This window comes from Trematomus bernacchii, unplaced genomic scaffold (genome assembly GCF_902827165.1).
Source record: "Trematomus bernacchii unplaced genomic scaffold, fTreBer1.1, whole genome shotgun sequence".
Classification (NCBI taxonomy): domain Eukaryota; kingdom Metazoa; phylum Chordata; class Actinopteri; order Perciformes; family Nototheniidae; genus Trematomus; species Trematomus bernacchii.
This window is the reverse complement of record NW_022987429.1, coordinates 1,895,879-1,912,984: the sequence shown is the minus strand read 5'-3', so window position 1 is coordinate 1,912,984 and position 17,106 is coordinate 1,895,879. Positions and strand designations below refer to the sequence as shown.

The 17,106-nt window shown below is 39.5% G+C and overlaps 1 protein-coding gene across 1 annotated transcript in view; it reads left to right on the top strand.

The window, feature by feature from the left end:
- Positions 1-17,106, top strand: part of si:dkey-237h12.3 (teneurin-3) — a 139,141-nt gene that overhangs the window by 84,360 nt on the left and 37,675 nt on the right. The window contains exons 10-16 of the mRNA XM_034141707.1: positions 1,301-1,495; positions 2,596-2,796; positions 7,959-8,144; positions 10,789-10,809; positions 11,299-11,322; positions 12,388-12,534; positions 13,010-13,226. Coding sequence (XP_033997598.1) covers positions 1,301-1,495; positions 2,596-2,796; positions 7,959-8,144; positions 10,789-10,809; positions 11,299-11,322; positions 12,388-12,534; positions 13,010-13,226 — 991 coding nt within the window. The remainder of the gene's footprint in view (positions 1-1,300; positions 1,496-2,595; positions 2,797-7,958; positions 8,145-10,788; positions 10,810-11,298; positions 11,323-12,387; positions 12,535-13,009; positions 13,227-17,106) is intronic.

Genomic DNA, 17,106 nt, shown 5'->3' with positions numbered 1-17,106 from the left:
TATTGACTAATATTACCTGAGCAGCTGTATGATATTGGCATATATATCAGTGGGTATGTTACAATAAACGTCAGTAAAGACATGTCATAGATATGTTTGAGATCATTAAGAAACACTCTCTCCATTACGTAATTTGTCTCCACAATAGCACTGACAAGGTTATTTGTAAAATGCTCTAATCGGCTTTTAAAAATCCAGCATCAGCTGAGCATTTGTCTGTTACTCCACCTAATCCACATACTGTAACAGGCTTTTTACATTGACAACTACACAAAAAAACATGCTCCCTATGAAAATTATTAAAACTCATTTTTTTTGTATCTACTGAACACGAAAAGATTCCCTTCAAATCCACTCTATTTGACATACGCCCCCAAATCTCAGAGAAAGATATGTCAAAATCTGGCAATAGAAAGCCTTCTTCATGTGTACGTGTCTGAGTTCATCGATAATTGGATCACCTTTTGACTTTCTTTGCCACAGTTTTATGAGAAGATCTTACCATTTCTTGCGCCTTGTATGTAGCTGTTATGTGTGATATGTGACCAGTAACTTCCTGGGTTTCTGCTGGTTGCCTAGCAACTGGTCCCATACAAGAAATAGTCAAACACATAAATATAATAAGTCAATAAGCGAGCTTTACAGGTGCTGTGAGGCAGATTTAGTTTCCTTTGGATGAAGCCAGGCAAGCGCTGATTCTCCTTATTTCAAATGTTTTTGCTAAACATCTGGCTCCTGCTTCATTATTACCATCCTGACTCTTAGAAAAAAATAAAGTAGCTATTATTAAATATATAACAAAAGTACACATTAGATAGCCTATACAAATAAAGACAAATAAGTACTTAACCTTGGAAAAAGTATTAGTAGCACCATTTATATGAACTGAACTTAAGTACATGATTACATCCAACTGCACCTTATGAACCTCATACGGTTTTTTATAGAACACATATTTATTTCTAGTTTTGTAATAATCAACTGCACTGATAAATACATGTGCAATAACTTACTTATTGACTTGTTTAAATGTTGTACTGCCTTGAACGTATTGTTCTTGTATTTGTATGGTAATGTTGTATTGTTTTGTAAGCGTATACTGTTCAATGTATCATAGGTCCAATTTATAGTCACTTTATATATTATATATTAAAAGTTTAAGCTTGTATTGTCAAAATGATACTTATACTGTCTGTTATGTGTGATTGCACCATCGGGAATGCTTGGAATTTCGCTGTACAATAAAGGAATCTAATCTAATATACCACAATGCATGAGATGAATTCCTTTGTTTCCCCAGCCGCCTGTCCGGTGCTGTGCAGCGGTAACGGTCAGTACACCAGGGGGCGCTGCCAGTGCTACAGCGGGTGGAAAGGCACTGAGTGTGACGTTCCTGCCTCCCAGTGTATCGATCCTCAATGCGGGGGACACGGATTGTGTGTGTCGGGCAACTGTGTGTGCAACAGCGGCCACAAAGGACCCAACTGTGAACAAGGTAAATGGGGAAAGAAATCCTTTTCTCTTTGGATGGGAAGCAGCAACAATTTTCTGTGGGAAGCTCAGGGGGAATTGACACAGTCCATTGGTGAAACAATCGAGTGTGTTCAACTCCACTGAGCAGATAATGCTTGGGATGTTGTTATTGATACCGTGTGTATAAATTAACTCCCGCTTAGTTTTTAGACCGCGTGAGGTTACCAGCTGGAACAGATTGTGAAGGGCCCATTGATGCAGTCACCTATTGGAATGCTCCTCAGATGAAGGCACCTGTAGAAATCAATCATTCAATAGCATCTGTTCCCCCCGTTTATTGAGAGAGAGCTTTGTCTTCTTTCTTGTCAACCTTTTCAACCTCCCCCTTCCCTTCGGTGCATTTAACTTTATTGATCCCCATGCAAACAAAAGACAATTATCTGCTCAGATTTACATGTGCGCCTCATTGACCTTGCACGTAAAAAGCTATTGAGTGAACTAAATGAGTATATTGTGTTTTTCTTTGAAGTGAAGCATTATGGGAAGGAAACATAGATGGGAGATTGTGGCATTTGTACTTCCAGGCTTGCTTTTAATGGCTCCGGTGTGATGAATTGGTTAAGGTAAATAATCAATACCAGTGTCCAAGGAGGTGTTGAAATCCACAGAGAAATCAGCTCCAGAGGAAGCACAATGTTGCTGTTGTAAATTATCCCTATGGGTTGATTATGTTGGTCATAATTGCCAATTATTAACTTAGATCATCGAGTTGATCTGCAAATTGTTAATAGTAATTGATTACATCGGTCTAGACGCTAATTGTGCCCCTTCTCCTAGGGCCTATAATGGAGCATAATTATGCTGTCAGTATATTGGAAGTACCCTATAATATAGAAGAGATAGTAGAACATAGGGTGGAAAAACGAAACCAGCCACAACTAAACACAGCAGCATGTTCAGCTGTGGCTTAACAGACGTCATCTGGCACTGGAGCACTTCCACTCTGACAAAAATGATGTTGGCTTGTAGCAGAGTGAAATTGGCCGGGGTAAATAAGTAGGTTTGATATCCTTTCTGGAAGTGGTAAACTAAAAAAATGTCTGTCCTCTCCACGGCACTCAGTTGACTGTGTGGACCCGATATGTTCCGGTCACGGAGCCTGTCATCACAGTGAGTGCCACTGTAACCCGGGGTGGGGTGGCATCAGCTGTGAGATCCTGAAGAGCACTTGTCCAGAGCAGTGCTCCAGTCACGGCACCTTCAACACCGAGTCGGGGACCTGCGTCTGCAAGGCCAACTGGACGGGGGCCGACTGCTCAATAGGTCAGAAAACATTGCACTTCATTTCAGAATCAGAATCAGAAACAGGTTTATTACCAGGTAGGTTTACATGTACCAGGAATTTGACTTGGTGTCGTGGTGCATAAAAACAAGAATTAAAAAAACAGGTAGAGAACTAGAAAAATATTTAAAATAATAAAAAATATAGTCAAATATAACAGTATTTACATTGCAATGGAATGGAATAAGAAGGAATAAAATATGGAATACAAATCGTCAGTAATACAACATATTGTTGTACATTGTGTGCATTAATGTAATGCATTTCGTCACCTAAAGCTATTTGGTGTTGTATTTTAATGTGTCTTACTGTGAGTGCGCAACTAAAGATTGTTTTCATTATTGATCAATCTGCAATTAATTTCCCTAATTCATATTCGGCCCTATTAAATGTCAAAATAGTGAGGAAATGCCCATAGCCAGAGTTGACATCTTGTTCCAAACTCAAATATATAAATTTGGCACTTAAATGAGATAAAGACAAGACACAAACTAGATCATATTTTCCTTTTTAATTACAGCAAATAATCAAATGATTAATTGATTAAGCAACAACAGTTTCGGGCTCTATTTTGTGTCAAAGTAGTGTTAAAACGCCCATGACACTTCTAAACCACAAGTTAACATCTTGATAGCTTGTCAGAGTAATTAACAATCATATATGAGAAAGAGAAGCAACCACCAAGATGACTAAAATAAAATGCTCAAATGATTAATCCATTATTAGCCACTCATTTAACTTGTTAATAATTGGCACTATGAAATGTCAGTTTGTGAAAAAGGCCAGGTACACTTTCCTAAAGCCCGAGCTGACATCTTTAAAATATGTTTTTTCCTCAAGCTCAAATATAAATGTAACAATCTAGATACATTTTCGCTTTTACATTTAGAAAATACTCAAATGATTAATCCTTTATCAAATTCAAACTGTTTAATTTTATTTCGATTGACTAATTGATTAATCAACACCAGTTTTCATGTGTTTTTTAGTACGGCTTTAGTTCTTGAAAAAAATGTCAATGACAATCTCTGCCTTTTTGTGAACATTTTCTTTTGAAGTCAAAGTCTACACAATGGCTTCAAAAGAATGAAATGGCATATTAATCTACTTGAATTGTATCCATTCATTCAGTTATTGATACCATTAGAGCAGTACTTACAAATCTTTGCAAACAGTGCAGCCTTTTTTTAACGCTGTAGTGGCTTTTTTTTACTGTTTCTCTAACAATTAATTGGCACCAAATTCTTTGTGTAAATAAACCTTGCTGAGCACAGCCGCTGCAGACACCATGCGTCCACAACAGCAGATGTACTTTGTAAGCCTTTATTAAAAAAGCAGTAGGTTAAATTAAATATCTAGCTCATACAGTACATTGTGGGTGCACTATTTAACGCTTTGGGTATAATTAATCAGCTTTGGAATCTAAAAATCTGTAAATATGAGGGGGAAAATGTGATTTATGTTTTAATCTTGAATGTTTTTTTAGTTAATTAATCATTTTTGCATTTGAAATATGATTTAGTGAACATCAGAGAGCAATTTATTTCTCCAAATGAATATGTCACCTTTTGAAATGAAACTCTTTAAATTAAATACAGTCAAATCAGTATGCTTCAGCTTCCCCCTCGTACTGTAGGTACACATGCAGGAAACAACATTATGAATTGAACAGTCGTGGTTGGCTCCAAAGATGATGAATGGGAGCCTCATGATGTATGCACACATGCTACAGTACTGTCAGTGCTGTGTTTTATGAGCTCTGGGTACATCTCTCCTATATCACCTTCAATAAAGTTTAACTTTGGTGTGATGGGGCGAAATGAAAGGAAGTGTACTGTGAACATTTTCTCTAATTACTAAAAGCTTCAATAAATTGATGAATCCTGTGAAAGCAACAACTTCAAATGTGTTTTGCACAAACACCCTGAAATGCCTCCAACATCTCTGTTGTTCTCCAAGCAGGAGTTTGAAAATAACCTGCATTTACTACAGATAACAAACCCATATTCAAGTCTTTCATGGGTATGAGGAGACTGAATTGTGATAGCCAGAAGTCACTCATGCTTGGAAAGTGTTGAATAAAAGAAATTCAATATTTACAGTGCTTTATGTAACACTGGTAAACAGGTATTCTGCATAAATCATGAAACATAATAACTGATATTTATTATCAAGCAATGTGCAAATCGTTAAAGTTGTTGATCGACTGGAAGTTTGAACCTGAATAAATCAACTTAATTATGTTTTGGGCTAAATAAATCTGTGGTTGAGATCACACCTTTATAGTTTGGTAATCAACACTTGGAGCACGTGTTGGTTTTGAAACAGAGCATATGCTGACAACAAAGCTTTGTTTCCACACGTTTCTTTTGTGAGACCCAGCATATGTTCTGCTTGAAATTCAGCACAAATGTGTGTTGTTACAGAAAAGACTTATAGATTTGTTCAGAACTTTTGCCAGTGTGTTTTATAGCAGCTTCAGGTTTTTTAGAATAGATGAGACTATCGTATATTCCCATCTGCTCGCGGCAGAGCTTCTTCATTTGTTATCAGCTCGGTATTCAGAGTGTTTGGCTTTCGACACACAAGGTGACATGTTACTTAGGCTGGCCCCTCCTATCTGTTATCTGCGCGTGGGCCTCAGGTGATTTATGTGCTGTTTCCTCCATCAGAATAGACTTACCCTCTGTGCGCTCAACCCAGAGAGAGACACACAATGGCCACGGCGAGTCAAACAATTAAAAGCAGAATGTATTTATTCTGGCTGAAATTCAATTGCAAATGAATTCATAAGGAGGCTGGGTGGTGTGTTTGAGATGATAGATGTGTGTGCAGCCCTTTTGACGCAGCATGCAGCCTCTTTGGTCGGTGCCCAAGAAGAAAGAATGATTGTTTTGGTGAACAGGGATTTTTTTTCTTTTCTTTTGGAGTCTTGCTTTATTCTCTTTTTTAAAGAGAAGTCGTTTGTTATTCTGTTTGAAGATTAAAACATTCCACACACAACCCTTTCACTCAGCAAGATGTCTCTGGCTTGTCAATACAAGAAGTGACTGAACTGGTGCGGTCCAAAAAGCCATGCTTTTACCCACCTGGGTGGGAGGAGAATTCCTTCTTAATTAATGCTGCGGTGCTTCTTCAATTAAATACACTTTAATTAACAAGCGAGTAGCATGAATCGACCGCCCACAACCCCTATCCAGCTCGAGTCAGGGGCATGTTAAAGGCAGATAAACACTTTTGGACTAATGAAAAATTGATTGCATAGATTCTATGGGAAGGAGGTATCCCTTTGGAATCAAATGACTCCCCTCCAGAGGCGTGCTTAATATTCTACAGTGTCGGCTTGACTTAATCAGAACCATCCAAGGTCTCTCAATCGAAGAAAAACTCCATTCAGAGAGCTGGAAACTGACTGCTTAAAGAGCTTCACTAAAGGGCCTGTGTGGGTAAAGCAGAGGGGGTAAATTAGCTTTAAAAATGGATGTTTTATCCATGGCTTGTAACATTTTGGACTGCAGAATTATGCCTCTTGGCTTATTTGCTTTACCTGCAAGCAGTTTTCTTTAAAAGTCACAAACTGTTTGGTTATGGGTATATTTAAATATCCTGAAGAATCTAGTCTCTGTGAGGACACACTTGAGCTACTTTCCTCCAGCACACGGTTGTCACGCCGGAAAGCTCTCCTGCTCAAAAGCTTTGATAGAAGCTCTTCGTTCCAGTAAATGAACATTTCTTATTCTCTCACAAGAGCAGCCACAGCTTGTTGAGCGTTAGCTTTAGCCGAGTGCGGACTGATTTACTTGCCACCCGTGGATTCGATCATTTGAATTCTACTTCTCTGAAGATAACACAGATTCATAACAGATGCTCTGCTGTTTCCGATGCTCCAACTTAAAGAAATCATGTTGATCTAACATCTCTCAGAGTCCAGACATAAGATTCTGCTTAAATCCATAACCCTCGCCTCGGGCTGCCAAGACAACATGCAAATGAGCTACCAGAATATGTAAAAACCTGAAAAGTGGTTGTTTTGGAAGTGTCTAGAAGCACAAAGTAATGCTGTGCTTTACTGTATTTTTGCTCTGACTTTTTGGAGCGATGAGGGAGGTTTTTTGTGCACTGCAGAGAGAAAGAATTGGTGGAATATTTTAAAAAGAGTGGCTACAGGAATAACAATGACTATTATAACCTGTGTTGCTCTTTCATGGGCTTGAAAAATAAATGAATTTATTTTTCTCAAGCAACACTGAAATATGTTGTGACAAGCTTTCATTTCATTTGGGTGAAAAGTTGTTGTTGCACTGATTTTACCCATTTGTTGATAAGTTTATTAAAGTTGAGAGCTTGTTGCTGATATTTTTAAATAAGCAAACTGAATCAGATGTCATCCATCTGTCGTCATATTGGACACACGCCCACACACCTGTTTCTTTTTGCTCTTCTGTTTAAAGTTTCATCTTTTCAAAGTGCACTCATTACGTTTAAATTACTTTAATGCAAGCTGAGGGTACTGTGTTTCTGTACTGTATTGTAGAGAACGTTTTTGGGAGAATTGGAGGGATTTTATTATAGCCGGAATCCATAAAAGTAATAACTCAAGATTAATTTCACAGTTTTTTTTTCAAGTAGGATTTATCTTCTTCTTTCTTTCTTTTTATCTTTCTCATCTATTTATTATGTAGTTCGGCAAAGTAGCAGCCACGTAGGAGTTCATTGGGTATTCAGTTTAAATTCTCTGACTAGTTACACACATTTTAAAGTAAATTGAGATGATAAATCAGGAGGAAGTATTAACATTTTGCATTATATAAAATAATTATTTTTAAAATACAAATGTATAGATTGCAGTCATTAAGCCTCTTCAGATGATCTATTATCAATACAGCTTTCTTTTTTGAATATATATATATGATATACGTATATATTTGCCTTCACAATTTCAGGACTTTCTATAACACATATTTCAAGTAGAGCGTTAAAAATGTCTCTTGTTTACAGTAAAAACGTTGCTTGTCATCAGAGAAGTTTTCAGTCTTGGCAGATTCATCTCCACAGAATACTAAAACACACCAGCAGAAAATAAAAAAAGGTCTCCTTCACAGAACAGAAGCGACATGACTGTGGCTTTTTTCTTTTGCGACAGAGGTGTGTGTGGTGGACTGTGGTCCTCACGGCCTGTGCATCAGCGGTGTGTGTCACTGCGAGGAGGGCTGGACAGGACCAGAGTGTGAGCAGAGGGACTGTCACCCACGCTGCATCGACCACGGAGTCTGCCGAGAGGGCAAGTGTGACTGCCATCAGGGCTGGACGGGTGAACATTGCACCATCGGTGAGCCACGCTGACACATGCGCCACCATACACCTACACACACTTGACAGAAGGGCACGAACTACAGAGGAAACTCATTTATGGACAGGCTTAAAAGGGCAACTTTGGAGTTTGAATGTCAGTGTTTACAGTGCAGTTTCAAGCATCTGTTGGAAAGATACGGATCATGACACGCTTCTGTTGCTGCCCGCCTATTCCCAACAAGTCCCTCTGCATGAAAAACCAGTAAAGTACTTTGTAGTGTCGGTTTTTTACTGCTTAGAGGTAAACCGCCGTGTTTTAAGATCACTGAAAACATTGTGGCCAGGATCTTCATAATTTGATTTGCTTTTTTTATAAACGCCACAGTCATTGGTGGAGATAACAAAACATTTAATCAAACATTATACTTAAATACAATGGGGAAGTAATTTGTATTTACATTGTACTTCATACTCCGCGAGAGTTCAAATGGAAAGATTAGTTAGCATCTAATCAGAAGTGCAAAAGAAGCAGTAAGGTGCAGTTTAATGGATAGGTATAATGTATGACAGATATAAAGTATATGAATATATTAATGGGTATAAAGTTTAAACACTATGAACAGTATTATCAATATTGACCACACTTTAGAGGTATATAAACAGTATTACATGGACACCTATTTTTAGTATTGACATTTTTTTAAATCATATTTTGCTTTTTTGTTAACATTCCTTTTGATACATCCCTTTTACTGCTAAAAAATTATATTTATATTGTGGTTTTGCTTTTTAAAAGTATTCGCCATGATTACTTTTTCTTAACATTTCCATTTTTTTTTTTTACAAGAAAATGTCAGTCTCTGCTTGTTGAAGCCTCATTACCTGTTCACCTGCCAGCTATTCTTAGCCAGCTAACACCAGACCTTATGGCAGGTGTAAAGGTTTGAATGAATTGGGTACAAGTCCAACCAGTTTTCAATAGTGGCAATTTATTTCGACCAATTTTCATTGAATTGATATCAAAATGGAGGATATTTCATCTTGATGTACTGTAAGCTGTTAACCATCTCTCCCACTAACAGGAAATGTGACACATCATTGCTTTTGGCCAGCTTTTCCTCTCTCTTTTCAAAATCTCCTTTTTTTTCCTCATCAACTTTGTAATTTTCCCATCGACCATTTAGATATTCCACCTTTTAGACTGCTGAAGTGATGCTCCTGTATTAGTGAGTCAAGGGCAGGTATGTAGGGAGCTGAAAAGCCGGTGCTAGGTCTCTTTAGAATATCATTTTTCTGAAATGGCGGTGCTTCGCCTGGCATTAGTGAGGATAATGAGTTCTGAGATGTCATTTTCCATTGACCTTTAACTCAAACTTCCTTGACACCTTACCCCCTGTCAAAGGTCCTGTAGTTAAACCCTGACACGCCGCATCAAACACCATTCCCCCAAGTGTCATCTCCAACCTCTCAATGACGACACACTCCCAGTTAAACAGAGATCTGGCACTCCAAACTATTGAACCCTAATTATGTATTTACAAGTTCTCTCATCAGCAATCCCCGGTCCACAGCGCGGATCCATCTCTGAGGGGGAGAGGGGATGCGGAGAGTGAGTTGTTGGAGAGGTCACATTCCTGATTGTATTAATCTTCCCCTCCTCAGGGCTGATTCGGCCCCATCCATTTTCTCTTTCTTTTCCTGCTGTTTAAGGCTCCTGCTAGGAAAGTAACTTTGCTTTGGTTTCAGTGGAGATGAATAGGCCGTGCGTTACCTTTTCTTTAAGAGGCGCGAGCTTATTTTGTCTTTCAAACCCTGAATAACTGCCATTTGCACAAAGCACCTTTTAATCACATTACATGGACAGAGCCTGAATAGAGGACTTCCTCGACCATTCTTTTGTCACCAGCATCTAGATCCTATTCTATATGCAAGGCTTAACCCATTGTCTCCGCTTTCTCAGCACTACACTTTACCACTGAGGTGTTTTTTGATTCGTCTTAGTGTACTGCTGGCTCATTGCCGTGCAGTTATGAAATCACCCGAGTGGAGATAACGGCAACATTGAAATACATTTAAAAAAAAGTTTATCATGCTGCTGCTTCATGATGCGTTCAGAATGGACTGAGACGACATAACTCCTGACAAGCAGACAGTAAAATGTTGTGAAGCGGGCTCCAGATAAAAACGACATAATACTGTATAGTCTGAAAAAAACAAACAGTGTTTTAACAACCAGATATCAAGAGAAATCCAGTGTTCTTCTTTGTGTTGGCCTGTCTTGTTTTGGCAAAGAAAATCAGATCACAGAGAGCACAATGAATATTTCGCAAAGCGTAAGAAGCTGAATTCATTTATGCTGCTATATGAACAGAAATCACCATCTAAGGCTCTTTTACAGAATACGTGACAATTTTAAACATGGAATCATATACGACTCTGATGAATCACTTGCTGTTTTAATTAACATCTGCACTCTGTCAAATACTGCATTTCCTTCCCGTACTGCAGGTTCTGTCTCCTTTATCCCTCTATAAAACTCCTTCAAATGTTCCTACATGTTTTTCTATTTGCATTTCTTTGCCTAACTTCTACTTATATCCATTCTCTTTTCTATTTTGTCTGTATGCCTGTCTGCCTACCTCTCTATCTCTATCCAACTCCCTCTTGGCTTACATGTATAGCCCTGGATTCCAGAGTATCAGGTAAAACACTTTTCACTTTGCTTGAGAATTATACTCTAAATGCAATCTGTTTTTTTCAAATCCAGAACACCTTTATGTTGCTTAAAAAAAAAAGTGAACTCTGTAAAAAATTTAAAAAAATTAAAATAAAAGGGGTGAGCTCGCAGCTTTCCAGTCATATCCTGTCACTCATGCTTAGTAATAAGTATTCAGCTCAATCTCCATAACGACTATGATTACCATACACAGTGGAGAGATTGAAATTAGACCAGAAACTAAAACGAAAGCGAGCCAACTATAATCTTCGGGAAAACTACCTGCAAAGCTTCTTTCCCAAGTATTTCAAACAAGTTGGCAGGTACATCAGCTTTATGCCAGCAAGCGTTCTCACTTTGTGCTCCCCTGCAAGTTAACATAAGGAAATGTGTTTGTCAGTCTTAGCTCTCTGCCACCAAAGAGATAAGTAATTTTTCTTTTCCAAATGTTTCCTTTTCCTCGATTGTGTAATAGGACCAGTCAAGATAGGATATAAAGGTAAATTGAACCACTATCCCCCCAAGGGAGATTGTCACAAACAATCCCTCCCTGCTCTTTGTCTTCCTAGCACGGCGTTTATACACCTGTTCTTTGTCCGAGTCGATCATAATGTTCCTGCTGTGATCCTGCTCGCCCGATATGTTTCCTCATTTCCTGTCCGTCTTAACCAGTCTCACACAGACTCCACGGTCACTGCTCCCCACCCCCCTGTCTTAATTCCCTGTGTCTGCCAGATTAAACGCCCCAAACTGGTGTGGTTTAGTCATGTTTCGACTCCCTGTCTTCACCATCCACTAGAAGGAATGCGATCTGGCAGCAAGTGCTCTGTTTTCTAAAAATGTAGAAACTCTAGATCCTCCCCCTTCTTCCCACACTTCTTCCCCTTCCTATTTACATATATACTTCCTCTTCCCTTTGATGTTTCCGTTACTTCACATGAGTGTTTTTAACATCAGCAATAGCCTATTCCTTCGTAAATTATTTTCAGGCCAAGGCAAGGCAGTTCCTAGACACTCGCTGGTTTTCAGCCTCTTAAATGGGATTTGTGCAACTTTGAACTCTCTAAGCTGTGATTGAAATACAGGAAAACTCAGAAATTGCCCTCAATTTGAAAATCACACTATGAGAATTCACGCAACCCGAAAACAACTCATAAAGAAATATGCAAACATGGATTAAAGACAACAAATAAACCCTCCAATCACCACGGATTTGACTCAACATGAATTCACAGTGTATCCCATTGGCCTTTTTAACTCTAAGTAAACAGCTCAGCATGTTTCCTCCTCCTATCTAATATGTTCTCCTTTTCAGTGGAGTTCTACATACTCCATAAACTCATGTGAAACAACTGTAACTCCTCACACCCTCCCCCACATCCCAAGTCCTGTCAGAGGTGTATTGTTCTGTATGTTCACTCAATACTGTCTTTTATCATTTGTGTCCCTCCTCTGCCCTCTGTCCACTCTCAATGCCCCCCTCACTCTTGTCTTTCACTCCCCTTCTCCTCCTGATTTCCTCATTCTGATTTTGCTGTTTGACACGTACATGATGTGTTGACAGACGGCTGCCCCGGGCTGTGTAACAACAACGGGAGGTGCGTCCTGGATCAGAACGTCTGGCACTGCATCTGCCAGTCAGGGTGGCGCGGGTTGGGATGCGATGTAGCGACGGAAACGCTCTGCTCTGATGGCAAGGATAACGAGGGAGGTAGGAAGAATTATAAAAGCCTCGTACAAATAATCTTTTAGCTTCAGAGAAAACGCTCTGTAACTCTTATTGTGCAAGACTGAAAATTGGCTTTGATGTGACTCCTCTGTGACAGTGCAAACAAACACAACAAATCAATCATACATAAAACATCACTGGAAAGAATATGCAAATGCTGTAGCCGAGCAGATTGTTAAACAGCACGCTTTAAAATATACAGTAGATCAATTATAAAGAGTACTTTTGAGTATATATCAATTCTCTGGGGCTGCATGTCAAACAAAGTGCTGATAAACACACACATAACTTTTGAGGTGACACACTTTGAAATACTTCAAACGTTCATGTCAGGAGCTCACGTAAGAAGGCATCTGTGTGCACTAGAGCTCAACACAATAATGGCACACGTTTCCGGATGCATCCAGGTCAACCAAGCGTTCCCCTCCTCGTATTGACTGTCCGTCCTGTTTTCCAGATGGACTTGTCGACTGCATGGATCCAGATTGCTGCACTCAGGTCTCGTGCCAGGGTCAGACGTACTGTCGCGGATCACCTGACCCCGCTGCCATCGCCGGCCAGAGCCAGAGTTCAGCCACCCAGCCCACATCCAAGGGCTTCTACGACCGCGTCAGCTTTTTGATTGGCCCCAGCGGCAGTCACGTGATACCCTGGGATAACCCGTTCAACAGCAGGTAGGCGGCTTAATGTGGCTACTTCATCATTTGCATCACGTCGGCTGTTTGCTGTCTCATTACCAGTCGGGAGACACGGGTGTCTGGGAAGCCACTCCAAAACGTCAAAGAACATCACATCTCATTGTCTTTGCAGTCACAGTGACAAGTGTGTTTACAGTGGTGTCGCTGCCACACATGTTTATGTCTTTCAGCAGTCAAGATTAAAAAGCTCAAGAGTGAGCTAAAAACAACACTCATGACTGTGAAGGAATAACGATAATCTTTCTTATTCCAAGATAACAGTGCTATGTCGTTTCCAAATTGGAAAGGAAACATCTTTCTGAAGAGACCGTTTTCCCTGCACATTTATGTAGATCCTTTATCAGTAACCAATTTTTTTCTTTTTTTTTTTATCATGAATGTGCTGCCCATTTTACAGTATATCTTAATATCTAAGACAAACAAAGAAAAAAAAATTCTCTCTGATATTTGCTCTAAAGTTGCTTTTATCTTTGTAGAATCTGTTTATCCAACAGTAAACCACATTATTATTGTTCCAATCACAGAGTGTGCAAAGAGCCAACAAGTTAATTGTATTCTGCACTTAACAATCAAACAGAGCTGAGTGCATTAGAAGAGGATGAATCCTGCTGGCTTTGGAGATCTCCTGCCTTTCCTCTAGCGCCACCAGCAGGTGGACACCTTGTTTTAATTGTGAAAATCCTGACAACAATCTTTTTAAGGATTGCTTGAAAATGTTGTGCAAAAATTCATGTTCCAATCATGTTGTGCAAACATTCATGTTCCCTTCATGCATGATGAATGCAACTTACTTTCCTTATCACTTAACTTTCCACATAGCAACATTTCCACGTGTCTGATAGGCCTACTTTGGTTTGCAATTAAACAAAAACCAATTACATTCCCATCAGCATCAACTCTTAATTTGTGTTGATTTCCCAACAGCAGAAGATAGCATGCTAACACGCCAACCAAAGTAGGCCTATCAGACACGTGGAAATGTTGCTATGTGGAAAGTTAAAGGGGACCTATCATGCAAAATGCACTTTGTGATGTCTTTTATGCATAAATATGTGTCCCCAGTGCGTCGGGGAACTCACGCAGCGTCAGAAAATAAAACCCTCTCTCTTTTCCTCCGTACCCAAATCTTTTAAAAACAGGGTGTACCCCTGTTTTTAAAAGACGAGCGGATACAGATTTTCTGACGTCAAATCGGCAGCGGACCCACAGAAAGTTGCTATCAGAAACAATGCCTGACGTGTTTTGGACGTAATCTCGTCTTTGTTTACATTAGCAAGCCTCGCTAACACTCAGAGCTAACCTGTACTGGAGAGCACATGTGTTTTAAAAAGCAGGAAATAAAAAAAGAACTCACCTTGTGATAAACCTGCAAGAGAAAAAGCATTTGAGCTCCATACTGTTTCAGAAATAATCCTTGATGTGGTTTAGAACAGGATGGCGTTCTATCACAGCAGAATTTAACTTTATCTCCAGGTAGAATTCTGATCAGGCATTAGCTCCGCCTCCTTTTTTTTTTTTTTTCAAGCTAAGGACCCAAAATCCGCGTTTCTCTAACAGGGCTTCAAAAGAGGGGTATGAGCAGTATGAGGGATGGCTACAATGGGTGAACTGTTTGGTATTTTAAGCAAAAAACCTCACAGACATGTTTTGTATAGGTATGGCCCTACAATATATTTTTCCAATATAGCATAATAGGTCCACTTTAAGTAATACGTAAGTTGCATTCATCATGAACGGAACAGACTCAAATAGACTAAACTACTCACAGAGCTGTGCCTTTATCTTGTTTCTATGGTGTCGTTCGAATAAAAATGTATTTATCATTGCATATTTTTCTAGTTTCTCATTATTACAGTATACAATATCTACATAGAGAGGAGAAAGTGTGGTCTAGGTATTTTAAGGACATTTTTACAATGATGGGCATGAATACAGCCTTTAACTTTCAAGTGGGGAGGCTGGCTTTTTGTTCATCTTGACACCTCACATTTGCCTCAGCTTCTTTGAAAGAATTAAAGTTTTGATGTCCTCATCCAAGGTAAAACCATTCAATAAAGATGTTTAATACAAAGTAAGAGAATATTTTATGCAATGAATGGACCACTGGGCTACATCATGTGCAAACTGCGGAGACAGTTACATTTTTTACCAAAACCTCAGTGCACTCCCACATCTGTTCCCAATCATGAGTGGAGTTTGATTTGCGACTGATGGAGAGGAAAATGATTGCCAACTGTGTGCAGAAGGCTTTGGGAATATTTCCTCCAATAGTTTAAAGTAATCCTTATGTAAATAGCATGCTTTACTGAAAATATAGAATGAGGCAATCCCCCCTCCCAGCCGGGTTCTCAATAATCCTCATTCTCATTGTCTTCAGCTTACTGTCGATTTCATGTCTGGCCGCGGCATTAGCTCTCTTGCTCAAAATACTCATTTAGCTTTTTTATCTTCTTGTAGAAGTTAGTTTTGTAGTAAAAAACACTGTTGTGCATTTTATAGGCTCTGCAAAGATGCATGTATTCAACAAAAGTATCATTATGTATTTTTAAAAGATTCACATAACGATGTAGAGGGTAGTATCGGCAGAGTTTGTTTGGAGACCCATATTTTTCAAACGTTCATTTGAGGTTAAAGGGTGAATAATTTATTGGCAGCCTTTGCAGAGTATACATTATAAAAAAAGGTCTCTGAAGCCTTGGAACAAAGACAGAACAGCATCAAGACTTCCAACAGCTGCGGTGACTTGTATTCCTCGACGTGGAGTATCTGATGTCTTACGGCACAGAAAAGCAAAACTGTTAGAGGTCACTCTTCTCCTTCTATTTTCTCAAGAAACCATTGTGAGCACCATGAGAAAGGGAGTCGATTTCAGCGTGCACTCAGGTTTCAGAACTCGGTAGTAAACTCGTCCCCCGTATAGCACAGAGAATAAAATATGTGTTGTGGTTTGGGGTTTTTGTTCTGCCCACTGGTCCCCCAGCCGTATCACATGTCGCCCCACAAGTCTCCCACTGGGTTTTCAGATGGAGTTTTTCTACAGCCGGGGTGAGACAATGACGGATAAGAATGCAAGAATTATATGATTCATTTCTGGGGTTTCAGCAGGTGGTGGGACTTGCCGTTTGTTTGGGGGTTTCGGCTCTTGTAGCATGCTCTCAAAAGATTAATAGAGACACAGGGAAGAAAGAGAGAACCTTCGCCGGGGCTCTTAAGTGGCCTTGTTCCCTGAGCCGGTAAATAAAGGATGGGAGACGGCTGTGGAGCGGGAGGGAAATAAGAGAGGCTAAAGCTGTTGATCATCCCAGTCTCATATACGTAATGACCCGGAGATAAAGTGGCAAAATGAGACATCTTTTGGCCAACCAGTGAAAAATGTAGAAGGAGCACGTTTAACATTCTGCTCTGGTTGAGAAGAAGGGAATGATTAAATGTTGACGCAGAAATATCGAATTGTCTCCTCTTCTTACCTTCAAACAAAGGATTGACTTAAAAAATGATTACTTCACACTTAAGATTATACCAGCAGCAAGCTTTACCTGAAGGCCCTGCAGTCATGTTGAATAATCACAGAAGAAGGCTTAAATCATGTATGAAGCTACCGTTTCTGTGATTTATGGAGACACAATGCCAAAGAAAACACATCTTTCTCTAGGTCAAAGCAGGTGAGGGTATGCTGGAGGTGGAGTGCTTTTTGACCAGAAGCAAATCCATTTGCCAGCAGGGAGAATCTGGGTGAGCATTGTGAATGAGTAATGCTCCCCCATGCTAGACTAACTACCATGAGGTGCCCTTAAGTGCAGCATTTAACCCTCCCTACCTGCTCTTTGACCAGCAGTGGGAGGCGGGTTATATAAGG